General features: G+C 44.3%; 2 protein-coding genes across 3 annotated transcripts; both read right to left on the bottom strand.

The window, feature by feature from the left end:
- Nucleotides 1-996: 996 nt before the first annotated feature.
- On the bottom strand, nucleotides 997-1,773 carry LOC123458768 (PRELI domain containing protein 3B-like). 2 transcript variants are annotated; one of them, XM_045144065.1, is made up of 2 exons: nucleotides 1,471-1,773; nucleotides 997-1,386 (listed from the first exon to the last, which is right to left on the bottom strand). In XM_045144065.1, the coding sequence occupies exons 1-2, from the start codon at nucleotides 1,665-1,667 to the stop codon at nucleotides 1,083-1,085; spliced, it is 501 nt and encodes a 166-aa protein (XP_045000000.1). In that variant the 5' UTR covers nucleotides 1,668-1,773; the 3' UTR covers nucleotides 997-1,082. The 2 variants fall into 2 exon arrangements, with proteins under 2 accessions (XP_045000000.1, XP_044999999.1); XM_045144064.1 differs by having other exon boundaries at nucleotides 997-1,773.
- A 1,675-nt stretch (nucleotides 1,774-3,448) lies between these two features.
- LOC123458833 (small integral membrane protein 7-like) lies at nucleotides 3,449-3,721 on the bottom strand. The gene has a single exon (XM_045144524.1). It carries the CDS (start codon nucleotides 3,704-3,706, stop codon nucleotides 3,479-3,481), a length of 228 nt encoding a protein of 75 aa, XP_045000459.1. The 5' UTR covers nucleotides 3,707-3,721; the 3' UTR covers nucleotides 3,449-3,478.
- Nucleotides 3,722-14,386: the final 10,665 nt, after the last annotated feature.

Genomic DNA, 14,386 nt, shown 5'->3' with positions numbered 1-14,386 from the left:
GATACAACCCTAGTCTCAGAGATCTCTCTCAGAATGGTCTGGCGCTTGAAAGTGGAACAGACACGTTTTCTGGATTTGTACTTTGTAGCGCGGAGAACCTGGACTGCAGCTCTTGCTGGGGTTCCCCTACCCCACTGCTGTGTCCTCCCAGCCACACACCCGTGGGGACACCATCACCAGGGGGACCTGGCTTTGAATCAAGACTGCGTCAAGCAATCTCACATGACATAGTTCGCATGTGATACTTTGTGGTCAATTACCTCAAAAAAGTAATCACATTGCCTTAACTGAAGCACACGTGCCTGGCTGCGACACACGGCTCGACTTTCTACGGAGCACGTGAAGGCAGCAAGAACGAGCGCAGCTCCGCCGCGGAACCCACTCCTGGAAGGACTTCGTTTTCTGGGTGCCACGCCCCCACCCCGGCAGCGTGCTCAGTGAACAAGGGCAAGTCCAAGAAAGGTGAGAATTTTACTAAGTTACAAAACTTTGGTAAATCAATACAGTACTCTTTAATACAACAAAATGTTTTTTGTTGGAGTCATATATACGTTAATGCTAATTTACACTCCAAAAATATCACTTAAGTACCAAATCAAAATACCATGGTTCTTAGCAGAGCAAGTTATTTTATACAACCTGTCATCTGAAACTACACAAGTTCTCCTCACACATGCCATTCTAGCTATGGCAGTAAGGCCACTGTGTGGACAGAGGGGGGCCTGCTTCATCATGAGCTTGGTCCACAGCCAGGCAGAGTGCCAGCGCCTGCAAAGTACCTCCTGGAGACTCAAGATCGGTATCGATTTCTTACAAGTACTTTAGAAAAGCTGTTAATTGTTCACATGAGCGCCATGGCCCTCAAAATCAGTCGCTTCAAGCCACACTAGCCTCACATGAATGACCCTTTTGATTTCAAAACCCCACATCTCTTTATCTTCATCAAGTCACAGCCTTACCCCACCTCATGTAAACAAACAAAAAAATTCTACCTAAAATACCTGTATTTTTTTAAATAACAAATAAATATGCTGTCAGCTTGGAGAGCCCGGGGACTGGCCGCTGCGCCCCCACTCTCGCGGTCACTCCTCGCCCAGCGCAGCCGCCGCTATGGGCGCCCTTATGCTTCCTCGTGCCGAAGCGGTCAGTGCTTCAACCTCGGCGTTTAACTTACGGATGCCCCACTCCACTGCTTCTCGGCCTTTCCTCGCCTTGGAAGACACGGTGCTGGCCATCAGTCCTTCGAGGGAGCTGCTCAAGTTGACGCCTTTCACAGTGATCACGGCTTCCTGGGTCAAAACAGTCTTTTCTGGGTCCTGAGGATGTGGCTTGTATGTAAGTCTCTCGCCTACGGAAACCATATTAGTGAATGAAATGTTGGTAGACCTCAGCTCCATTGTCTTCCTCACAGGGTCAACCACAGAGTGCTCCTGCGCATACGTCTTGGTTCTTTCTGCACCAATGAGAGACTTCGCAATGGAGGGCAGGCCCCACTCGGTGCTGAGGAGCCTGTGGCTGTGCAGCTTTCCAGAAGGATCTACAGGTCGGTGGAGCACATCAACGCCAACCACGCTGGGCTTCATCGGGTTTGGGTATTTCTGCATGGCAGCGGTAGTAACGGTTTCCCATGGGTGGTCAAAAACGTGCTCGGACGTCCAGATCTTCATGGTGCCCGGGCCTGCCCGGTGTCCGGCGGCGCGAGGGAACGAAGACGAACCCAAGTTCACCTGTCCCCGTCCCACCCCGTCGCTTCTGGCCGGCTTCGCAGCGCGCAGGCGCTGTCCCATTCAAGTATTTTTTTTTTTTAATTATTTATTTATTTGAGAGCGACGGACACAGAGAGAAAGACAGATAGAGGGAGAGAGAGAGAATGGGCGCGCCAGGGCTTCCAGCCTCTGCAAACGAACTCCAGACGCGTGCGCCCCCTTGTGCATCTGGCTAACGTGGGACCTGGGGAACCGAGCCTCAAACCGGGGTCCTTAGGCTTCACAGGCAAGCGCTTAACCGCTAAGCCATCTCTCCAGCCCCCATTCAAGTATTTTAATATACTGAGTGGAGCAATTTACTGGCAAATTCTAAAACTGAACTGAGCAGTATACACATTTAGTCCAAACCAGCACAGAGCGTTTAAGCAGTACTGGGGATTAAAACAAACAGATAATCTAATAAAGCCAAAGTCCCTAAGGGTGTTCGTTGCCCCACACCCTTAATCCTGTCAACAGGGAGGCTGAGATTTCTGGTCTGAAATGGGTTCCTGGTCAGTCTGGGGCTGAGTGAGACCCTGCCCCCAACAATGACAAAAGAAAAAAATGATCGGGGAACATCAAAGGCAACAATAGTCAACACCAAAATACAGCTTATTTTAGAATGGTAAAGCCAACCAAGACTGTGTACCTCATAACCTGCCCTGCCATGGAAAGAGAGATTAGCACTTCCAGAGCAGGCTTATGTACCTGTCTTTGTGTAAGTAAGCCCTGTCACCTTTCAGGGTGGCTTCCAGTCTTACCAATGCTGAGCGCCCACCTTGATCCCTGTCTATTGTGCTGTGGAGCTGCTGCTCTGATGGGCCCTGAGGCTGGGGATGAATGAGTTCTCTGACATTCGGGGATGGGAGGCGCAAGGTGTCTGGAGGTGTACGGGATCTGCTCATCTGGGCCCATTTGTGTTCTCCTTCTGCAGCTGTTCAGCTGGTCCCTGCGGTCTTCTTCAGGGTTTTTTTTGTTTTTTTTTTTTTTTTTTTAAAGCACAGTCATTTTATTTAACAAAGGGCCTGAAAACAAAGCACACTACTTCCTAACACCCTACCCACCCCTGCCAACTCCCCCAGGTCCTCTGCCCAGAGCTCTAACACCTCAGCAGTTCAGTTCTGCCCTTACTAAGCTTAGTGTCTAAACAGGAAGATAGGTGTCCCTAGGACAACAGACAAGTCGACAAGTGGCTGAGTGAACTGTGTCAGGCAAATGAAAAATTTGAAAACACGGCTCCCAAGATTGGCCCCAAACGGTTCCAAACTAGCCCTGAGGTGCTGATCCCCAGATATAAATGAGCTTTGAGGGATGATTAAAAGTCCAAAGCTAGTCTATATGTACTAAGCAAAAAGAGTTATCAGAATTCCACCATGAAAGATCTAAAAACAGATTCTTGTGAAAGCTGGGCAGAAGGGGATACCAATACAATGGAACAATCTGTATATATTCATTTTTTCTAGGGAATGTCAGTTTTCACAGCCTCTTATAGAAAACATTCTGAAACCCAATGCACAGACATTCCAGTTCCTAGAGTGAAGCAGCGCCATCTCTGAACACAGTGGTGTGGCAGGAAACTATAACATCTTGGTGAAGTTTTCAACCCACCACGAGCTCAGGTTTTCCAGGAAGGTCTCTGGTTTTCTTTTCATAAACATTCTTGAAATCATCAGCATTGGAGAAGTGGAGCCTCAACATCTGAAAAGGTGAGTTCTGGCTTCCATGTGTGGAGCTCAAGAGCCAAACAGCACGATCATGCAGAACATCATGAAGACGTTCCACAGGGCGATGAAAATGCGGAAGTACCTGAGGCTCAGTAAGAACTCCCGGATATTGTCACCTGTGCTGGGTTCCCTTGACTCCTCCCCAAAGCCCTGCGTGTCTTTCTTTTTCAGTTTAAAGCTGAGCACAGCCCCGGCGTTCATCAGGAACGTCCCAAACAGCAGGATGTCCCTGATCATCCTTACGGCCGAAGGGTCCGTCTTCTTCAGGTTTTTTGACTTTGCCAGGAGAAACTTCAGCAGGAGTCTGGTTGGTGGTTGGTTTCCTCTTTTTTTCTTTTTTTCAAGGTAGGGTCTCTCTCTAGCCCAGGCTGACCTGAAACTCACTATGTAGTGTCAGGGTGGCCTCAAACTCACAGTGATCCTCCTACCTCTGCCTCCCATGTGCTGGGATTAAAGGTGTAAGTCACCGGCGGCTGGTGGTTTCCTTCTTTCTGGAATATCTTGATCTCTTCTGCTTCTCTGCTGTGATTAATAATAACTTATACCCCTTCCCTTTTCCATAGAGGAGTATATTTTGCTGCTTTTCTGCTTATTTCCCTCCCTAGGCTGCTTTGGTGTGGCTGCTATGCCACTACCTTACGCAGAAGTCTCTATCCTAATCTGACTTGGAATTCACTCTGTAGTCCCAGGCTGGCTCCAACCTCACAACAATCCTTTTATCTCTGCCTCCCAAGTGCTGGGATTAAAGATGTATATGCCACCATGTCTGGCCCACCTGTAATATTTTTCTAAAAAGAAAGTAAAGGGCTGGAGAGATGGCTTAGCGGTTAAGCACTTGCCTGTGAAGCCTAAGGACCCCAGTTCGAGGCGTGATTCCCCAGGACCCACATTAGCCAGATGCACAAGGGGGCGCACGTGTCTGGAGTTTGTTTGCAGTGGCTGGAGGCCCTGGCGCGCCCATTCTCTCTCTCTCTCTCTCTCTCTCTCCCTCTCTCTCTCTTTCTGTCTCTCGCTCTCAAATAAATAAATAAAAATATTTAAAAAATAAATAAATAAATTTAAAAAAAGAAAGTAAAAATCCTATTTGGTCCTGCTGATCTTGCTTTTGGAAGCAGCCACTTTTAAGATTTCACACAACTTCATAGACTGCAGGGGAGTTGTAATGGTACAACCCCGTTGAGGGTCATTCCAGTTCTTCTAAATTCATCCTTGCTTAGTTCTCAGTACATGGGATGAGAACAGCTAGCCTTTCATAAAAACTGTCTCTAGCCAAGTTGGGACAAAGCTCTTTCTTCCCTTTATAAACCGAGCCCGTAGAGTCCACAGTTCTTTCTGTATTTAGATCTTTCAACACTGACCAGAATGGTCATTCAGGCTCTGCCTAGAGCACTGCAAGGCATCTCTTAGGCCAAGGTTTGTTTGTTTGTTTTTGAGGTAAGGTCTCACTCTAACCCAGGCTGACCTAGAACTCAAGCTATAGCCCAGGCTGACCTCAAACACACCATGATCCTCCTACCTCATCCTCCCTTACATAAAAGGAACATACAATTGTTTTTCTACCTAATCTGGGATTAAAGGCATGTGTCATCATGCTTGGCTAGCCAAGGTTTCAAATCCTTCCACATTCTTCCCACAAGTCAGTTCCAAGTGTTCAAAAGTCACATGGTCAGGCTTCTAGCAGCAATAAGCCCATTCCACTGGTACCAATTTTCTGTTGTAGTTACTTTCTTATTGCTGGAACAATACACCCCACTAAAATCAGCACATGGGAGGAAGGGATTTAGTTTGGTTTACAGTCTTGAGGGGAAGCTTTGTGATGGCAGGGGACAGGATGGCATGAGCAGAGTTTGTACATCATCTCTGCCCCAACTGGTGGCAAGCAGCAGCAGGAGAGTGTGCTGGATTCTAACCCAGGGGGAGGTGGCATTAACACCTGTAAGCCCTCCCCCAACAATATACCTCCTCTAGAAAGGCTCCACTTCCCAAATTGCCACCAGTTGGGCCAGGCATTCAAAATACATGAGTTTGGTCGGGCATGGTGGCGCACGCCTTTAATCCCAGCACTCAAGAGGCAGTGGTAGGAGGAATGCTGTGAGTTCGAGGCCACCCTGAGACTCCATAGTGAATTCCAGGTCAGCCTGGGCTAGAGTGAGACCCTACCTTGAAAAAACAAACAAAAAAAATACATGAGTTTATGGGGGACACCTGATTCAAAACACCACAAGTGTGGAAATAACCCAATGTCTTCTCATAAAGGATGGTGCTACAGCCGCACAATGGAATCTCATGCCAAGGGGTCTGGAGAGATGGCTTAGCAGTTAAGGTACCTGCCTGCAAAGCATAAGGACCTATGTTCAACTCTCCACATCCCATGTCAGACACACAAAGGTGAGGCAAGTGCAGGTCACACATGGCCACTAGGTAGTGCAAGCATCTGGAGTTAAGTGCAATGTCCGAGTCCCTGGAGCACCAATTCTGTGTGTGTGTGTGTGTGTGTGTGTGTCTTTCTCACTTTCTCTAAAATCAAAAATAGTTAAAAAAAAAAAAGAAGAAGGAATCTCTCTTTGTAGTGCTATTATATGAAAGATTTCCAAGACAGATTAAGTAGAAAAACAATTGTATGTTCCTTTTATGTAAGCAAGGAGGCAAAAAAAGGATATACCTATATATGAATATGTATGCATGTATGTATGTATATTTTTAAGTTAATTCATTAATTATTTATTTTTGGTTTTTTTGAGGTGGGGTCTCTCTCTAGCCCAGGCTGACCTGAAATTTGCTGTGTAGTCTCAGATTGGCCTCGAATTCACAGCAATCCTCCTACCTTTGCCTCCTGAGTGTCAGGATTAAAGGTATGTTCCACCATGCCCAGCCCTTAGTATATTTAATTTGCTTATATTTGCCTAACAAAATTGCAGGGGAATAAGAAATATAATTGTGGGCAGAAGGGATGGCTTAGCAGTTAAGGCGCTTGCCTGCAAAGCCAAATAACCCAGGTTCAATTCCCCAGGACCCACATTAGCCAGATGCACAAGGGGGCATTCCTTTGTAGTGGCTGGAGGCCCTGGCACACTCATTCTCTCTCTCTCTCTCTCTCTCTCTCTTTCTCTCTCTCTCTCCCTCCCTCTTTCTCTGTCAGATAAATAAATAAATAAAAGTTTAAAAATTGGTACAGTTAAAAAAAAAAAGAAATACAATTGTATATTGTTTCAGTCAGCTTCAAGTTGCTGTCAGTAAATACATGACCAAGAGCAGCATGTGGAAGGAAAGGGTTTATTTTGACTTATAGACTCGAGGGGAAGTTCCATGATGATAGAGGAAAATGATGGCATGAGCAGAGGCTAGACATCACCTCCTGGCCAGCAACAGGCTGACAACAGCAGCAAGACAGTGTGCCAAACACTGGCAAGAAGCTGGCTATAAGATCTATAAGCCCGCCCCCAACAATACACTGTCCCCAGAAGGCTCCAATTTCCAAATTGACACCAGCTGGAAACCTAACATTCAGAACACATAAGTTTATTGAGGACACATGAATCAAATTACCACATATATCTAGAAAGAAGAGACAGAACCATTCTAGATCATGTCCTCATTCAGGTACATAGTCATATTAAATGCTGTGTTAAATCTGAAGCACGTGTTATCTTATTCTTATCATCCCTGAAAGGCTTGGCCCACTCGAGGAACCAGATCAGACCACATCCGTAAAGCTAGTTCAGGTTTATTGGCACAGCTCTTGGGTGAGGTTCACTGGTCCCAAGATGCTAGACCAGAGCAGTCACACGGGGCAACTAAGGTGCAGGTCTTTTAAAGGGGAGGGCGGGAGGAGATAACGTATTAGCCACAAATCAAGGGCAGGCTGAGGAAAGTAACAAATTCAAGGATGGGGGAAAGCAGAGGTCTCCTAATAAAGTTCCAACTAGGGAGGGGGCCAGCCATTGGCCAGCAGGGGAGTCTTGAAACTGCTGGTCCCGATCATGCTCAGGAATGTGGGTGACAGGGTTATTGGCGGGCATGGCCATCAAGTTAGGTCCTTTTGTTCTGAGCACAGTCCTGCCTAACAATCCCCATTTTACAGGTAAGTATTGGAAAGTCACTTGCCCACCAACTGGTAATGTGGAGCCTGAGTCTAGCCTCACTGTGTCTCCCAAGTCCACACTAAAACTTCCTTCAAACTGTCCCCTGAACAAACACTGGTCCTTGATCTTCAGATAAATGATCTAAAGTAAATTGCATCAAAGGAAAGTTATGGTCAAACCTGTTGTAAAGTGTTATCAAATTCAAGGAGCATGAGCTTGGGAGCTGTATTTCACGAAGCTGATTTACTGGTAGGTTTGTTTATTTGTTCTCTTGGCTCCCTGACTTTTCAAATGTCTGTTTTGGACACTGTAAGTGGAGGGGGGATGGAAACATGATCTATTTTATGAGGCACATACAGTTCCCTGAGGCAAGAATTTTTTGCAGTGACCTTTGAAGTTTAGAATTGACAGCCGGCCATATAGTTCGAGGACACTGTCCAAGTGAGTAACGGTATAGGGCGGGAAACCAATTGTGAAGAAAAGTCCCTTCCAAGGATAAGGCTCCATAAAACCGAGTGTCGGGGCAGGAAGGACTCGATGGCTATGCATAAACCGGGAAACCATGGGTTTATCTGCCTGGGAGAAGGCATTGGTAGTCAGCTAAATTACAATGCCTCAGACTCATGAACATTACTGATCTCATAACTGTCATTACCCATGTGAGGTATAACTGTTATATACTATGTGCCTGAATGTTTATGTTTGCAAAATTTTTATGCATGTCAGGCTGGAGAGATGTCTTAGTGGTTAGAGTGTTTGCCTGAGAAGCCTAAGGACCCAAGTTTAATTCTCCATTTCCCACATAAGCCAGATGCACATGGTGGTGCATGCGTCTGGAGTTTGTTTGCCGTGGCTAGAGGCCCTGGCGTACCCATTCTCACTCTTCTCTTCTCTCCCTCTCTGTGTTTCGAATAAATAAATAAAAATACATCTTAAAAAATGTATGTCATGTTAAGTGTCCTATAAAACATTCTGTCATCATTTTTTTCTTTTTCTGTTTTTAAAAATAATTTTGTTTTAGAGAGACAGAGAGCATGGGTACACTCCAGATCTTCTCATATCAAATGTGACCTTTATTCCCTATCATGAGGAAATTTCTCTTAAGCCAAATTTTTTTTCCTAAATGGAAATTTCCAGGCTCTGAGTGAAGCAGCTTTGCCCTAAGCAATCTAGATCCTAAAGTTTTTTTTTTTTTACTTGTTTGATTTTTGTGGGGTTTGTTTGTTTGTTGGTTTGTTTTCTATTTTTTGAGACAGAGCTTCAGGCTGGTCTGAAACTCACTAATGTAGCCCAGGCTGAGTCAGGCAAACCTCCTGATTCAGCCTCCCTGGTGCTGAGATTACAGGCACATATTTGCTCCAACCACTTTTTCATATTTATGTCTAAATCTTATTTATGTCTAAAATCTGAATGGTACTTTGAGGGTATTCAATTTAGAGAGGGCAGAGAAAGAGTAAGAAAGAGAAGAAAAAGAAGAAAGAAAGAAAAGTACGGAAGAGAAAAGAAAAGAAAGGAGGAAAAAAAGTGTTAGATTTTAGGGCCAAGATAGAGGTACAAAGACAATTCATTTCTTGAGTTCAATACTTTATTTTACTTTGATTTTTATATTAATACCAAGAGAGACTGGCTGGAAGCCAGTCTAATTAATCTCCCCAATCCAGATACAGGTTTAAAAGGGGATTTATTTGAGGCACATTAAAAACAAAAATGGAGCTGGAGGTGGTGATGCACATCTTTAATCACAGCACTAGGGAGGCAGAGGTAGGAGGATCACTATGAGTTTGAGGCCAAACTGGGACTACAGAGTAAGTTCCAGGTCACAAGTGAGAGCCTACCTCAAAAAAAAAAACACAACAAAACAAAACAACAACAAAAAGAGGACTGAGGAGATAGTTCAGTGGTTAAAGATGCTTACGAAGCTTGCTGGCCTGGGTTCAATTCCTCAGTCCCCACGTAGAGTTTGTTTGCAGCAGCAAAAGGCTCTGGTGCACCTCTGCTCTCTGTCTGTCACTCAAACAGGGAAAAAAAACAGAATATTTTATAGGCCACTTCACATGACATGCATATTTTTGCAAACATTCAGACACATGGTATATAACAGTTATACCTCACATGTGTGATAACTGTTATGAGATGAATAATGTTCATAAAGAAATAAGTCAAGTAATGAAATATTTAAGTGCGTATCACCATGGCTAATTATGTGCAAATAGTTTTATAACTTCAGATATCTGAAATACCATGGGGAGGAGCTGGGGATGTGGCTCTGGGGCAGGGTACTTGCTTGAGGCCCTAGGCAGGGTTCCCAGCACCAAAAAGAAACAAAACAAAACAAAAATCCCCCAAACCCTGCAATGAGTCACAGCACCTATGCAGTCCTCCAAGGGGCCAAATCAAAAGGTCTCAGAACCAAAATAGTCCATGGTGCAACTCAGCCGGGGGCTGCAGCAGAGGCCTGCGGAGAAAAGCAGCTCCCACAGACACCTCTGGCCTCCAGTGGTTGGCAGATTCGCTTATGCGCCCTTCCCCCCACACTGAGAGTGACTCTTCCCCACCTAGTATCTTCAGACCCCCATGCTAGCCTCTAGAACAGGCTTCGGCCTGGCAGGCAACATCCTGCAAACACCACAAATGCACTAATCTCTCCTCCAAAATTTGGCTTTCTACCCTGTTTTAGACCATTTCCCTCCCTATGGGTATTGTGGGTTTGGGGATGTGTGGCTTTCAGGATTCCAATATTTTGGAATTATGATTGATTATCCCATAGTCTTGCTCTATAGCCAAGGCTGGTCTCGAACTCAATCCTTCTACCTCAGCCTAAGTACTGAGATTATAGGTATGTACCAGCATGCCTGAAAAATGGATTTGAGGGATTTGAATCTTTCATGACTTCACCATTCAAGAGTAAGGAGGTCAGGATCATGTCTCTTAGGAATTACGATTGGCACTGCTTGGACCCAAACCTGCAAGATTTTTCTCAACTGGGAAAATTGGAAAAACAGAAATAGTGTCTCCTCCTCCTCCTCAAAGCCAGTGACTGTCCTGACCCCATCACAGTTACTTACAATGCCAAGACTGCACAGAATCTTTGCCCTAACCCCAAGCCACTTTATAGATATTTTACGCTTGTTTGCAGCAAAGCAGACCTCTTCCCCTCTCTTCCCCACTCACACAGACCCTCCATGAACTTACCATGTCTAGATATACTTTTGTTCTGGAAACCTCTCCTGGGCTCATCATACTGATAGAGCCCATGACACGGATAGGATCTCATAGAACAGAACTTTCTCTCTGCAGTTTGGAAGAGAAAGAAGAACCACTGTTACTCACAACTCCCCAAAGAGAATTATGAGTCGGGTACATACCCTAGAGCACCCAGTCACCATCAGCATCAACACAAGAATGGGTGTGTTAGAGGCCAGCTTGGTGATGCGCACCTTTAATCCCAGCACTCAGGTAGGAGGATCACTGTGAGTTCAAGGCCACCCTGAGAATATATAGTGAATTCCAGGTCAGCCTAGACTAGATTGCAGTCCTACCTAAACCACTGAGCCATCTCTCCAGCCCAGGTTTCAAGTTTTAATGACAAATGAAGAAAATACTGATAGAGGATAGCTATAGCCATATATATATATCTATATATATATCTATATATATATCTATATATATATCTATATATATATCTATATATATCTATATATCTATATATCTATATATCTATATATCTATATATCTATATATCTATATATCTATATATCTATATATCTATATATCTATATATCTATATATCTATATATCTATATATCTATATATCTATATATATATATATATATATAAACTCCTTTATGTGTTATGGTGTATGTGCATATGAATGCATTTTCATATGTATAGGGGCACATCCATGTGTGTGCAGGCAGCTGGAGGCCAGAAGTTGACAGTGAGTGCCTTCCTCATTGATTCTCTGTCTTTTTTTTTCCTTCTTTCTTTTCTTTTCTTTCTTTCTTTCTTTCTTTTTTTTTATTTTGTTGTTGTTGTTGTTTGTTTTTCGAAGTAGGGTCTCACTCTGGCTCAGGCTGACCTGGAATTCACTATGTAGTCTCAGGGTGGCCTCGAACTCACGGTGATCCTCCTACCTCTGCCTCCCGAGTGCTGGGATTAAAGGTGTGCGCCACCACGCCCGGCTTTTTTTTTTTTTTTTTTTTTTTTGAGGTAAGGTCTTCTCATTCTATCCCAGGCTCACCTGGAATTCACTATGTAGTCTCAGGTTGGCCTTGAACTCACAGCAATCCAGTCCTCAGACCTCAGCCTCCCAAGTGCTGGGATTAAAGGCATACATCTCTACACCTGGTTCCATCTTTTTGTTTCTTTGTTTTTGTTTTTGTTTCTTGAGGTAGGGTTTCATCCTAGTCCAGGCTGACCTGGAATTCACTATGTAGTCTCATGGTGGCCTTGAACTCACAGTGATCCTCCTACCTCTGCTTCTTGAGTGCTGAGATTTAAGGCAGCCACCATGCCCGGCTGGCTCCATCTTATTTTTGAGACAGAGACTCTTGATGAACCTAGAGAACCTCCTGTCTCTGCCTCTTTGGCACTGAGATTGCAAGTGCATGCAATCACATCTAGTATTTTACAAGGGTCCTGGGGATATAAACTCAGGTCCTCATGTTTCCACAGCAAGCACTTTACCCAGTGATCCATCTCCTTATCTGAGGAGCTCTTGTAAGTCTTCGTTTAGGGGAGGTTTGCGGAAGTTGTTTAGGACTGAACCTAAGATCTTTTTTAAAAAATTTTTTTGCTTAATTTATTTATTTGAGAGCAATAGACAGAGAGAGAAAGAGGCAGATAGAGAGAGAGAGAGAATAGGCACATCAGGGCCTCCAGCCACTGCAGATGAACTCCAGACGCATGCACCCACTTATGCATCTGGATAACATGGGTCCTGGGGAATCAAGCCTCGAACTGGGGTCATTAGGCTTCACAAGTGCTTAACTGCTAAGCCATCTCTCTAGCTCTGAACCTAGGATCTTTTATACAATAAACATATGCTCTGCTACCAGGCTACATCCCCAAGGTCTTACTTTTTATACTTTCTCCTTTTTTTTTTTTCTTTTTTTTTTAAAGTAGGGTCTCACTCTAGCCCAGACTGACCTTAAATTCACTATATAGTCTCAGGGTGGCCTCAAACTCATTGTGATCCTCCTATTTCTGTCTCCCAAGTGATGGAATTAAAAGCATGCGCCATGACGTGTGGCTTCCCTTTTATTCTTTCCTTCCTTCCTTCCTTTTTAAAATAGTCTATTTATTTATTTATTTATTTATTTATTTGAGCAAGAGAGAAAGAGACAGTTAGAGAATGGGGGCGCCAGGGCCTCTAGCCAGTGCAATGTAACTCCATATGCATGTGCCATGTTGTACATCTGGTATGTTGGTACTGGGAATTATACTTGGGTCCTTAGGCTTTGCAGGCAAGTGCCTTAATTGCTGGGCTATCTCTCCAACCCCTCTTTCTTTTGACAAGGTCTCAAGTGGCCTGGGCTGACCTTGAACATTTTATGAAGCTAAAGATGACCTTGAGGGCTGGAAAGATGGCTCAGCGGTTAAAGCACTTCCTTGCAAAGCCTGACAGCCTAGGTTTGATTCCCCAGTATCCATATAGAGACAGATGCATAAAGGGGTGCATGCATCTGGATTTCGTTTGTAGTGGCATGAGGCTCTGGAGTGCCTCTCTCCCTCTCTGCAAATAAATACATTAAAAAAAAAAAAATAGGGCTGGAGAGATGGCTTAGCGGTCAAGCGCTTGCCTGTGAAGCCTAGGGACCCTGGTTCGAGGCTTGATTCCCCAGGACCCACGTTAGCCAGATGCACAAGGGGGCACACGTGTCTGGAGTTCGTTTGCAGTGGCTGGAAGCCCTGGCGTGCCCATTCTCTCTCTCTCTGCCTCTTTCTCTCTGTGTCTGTCGCTCTCAAATAAGTAAATAAAAATAAACCAAAAAATAAAAATAAAAATAAAACATATAAAGCCAGAAATGGTGGTGCATGCCTTTAATCCCAGCACTTGGGAGGCATAGGTAGGAGGCTCACCATGAGTTTGAGACAATCCTGAGAATACAGTAAATTCCAGGTCAGCCTGAGCTAGAGTGAAATCCTACCTCAAATAAATAAATAAGTAAAATAAAATAAAACTATTACCTTGGACTGTAGAGACAGAGCAGTGGTTAAGGCACTTGCCTGCAAAGCTTAACAATTTGGGTTCCATTCTCCAGTATCCATATAAAATCAGATGCACAAAATGGTACATGTATCTGGAGTTTGTTTGCAGTGGATAAAGGCCTTGGCATGTCCATTCCTCCCCACACACACCACAAATAAATATTTTTTAAAAAGGATAACCTTTAACTCTGATCCTCCTCCTTCCATCTCCCAAGAGATAAAATTATAGCCATGCACCATCAAGTCCTGTGGTATGTGGTACTGGGGATCAAATCTAGAGTGTCTTGTGTGTACTCTTCCAACCGAGCTACATCCTCAGCCCAAGACAGTTTTTTGTTTTGTTTTGTTTGTTTTTCAAGGTAGGGTCTCACTCTAGCCCAGGCTGACCTGGAATTCACTATATAATCTCAGGGTGACCTTGAACTCACGACAATCCTCCTACCTCTGCCTGACAGTTTTTGTTGTTGTTGTTTGTTTGTTTGTTTTTTTACAGGGCTCTGACTACAAACTTCTTCAGGTCATAAGTGGTCTGATCCTAAGTCTTGTTTTCCTCATGTCCCACTATGAATGGCTTCATAAACATGAAGTTTTTTTTGTTTTTTTTTAATTTTTATTAACATTTGCC

This window comes from Jaculus jaculus, chromosome 2 (assembly GCF_020740685.1).
Source record: "Jaculus jaculus isolate mJacJac1 chromosome 2, mJacJac1.mat.Y.cur, whole genome shotgun sequence".
NCBI classification, from domain to species: Eukaryota; Metazoa; Chordata; class Mammalia; order Rodentia; family Dipodidae; genus Jaculus; species Jaculus jaculus.
Note: the sequence above shows the minus strand (reverse complement) of the source record. Positions and strands in the feature narration are given on the sequence as shown.

What these genes read in the sequence shown, in the direction of transcription:
- LOC123458833 (XM_045144524.1), bottom strand. Translation starts at nt 3,706, where the DNA reads ATGATCAGGGACATCCTGCTGTTTGGGACGTTCCTGATGAACGCCGGG.
- LOC123458768 (XM_045144064.1), bottom strand. Translation starts at nt 1,667, where the DNA reads ATGAAGATCTGGACGTCCGAGCACGTTTTTGACCACCCATGGGAAACC.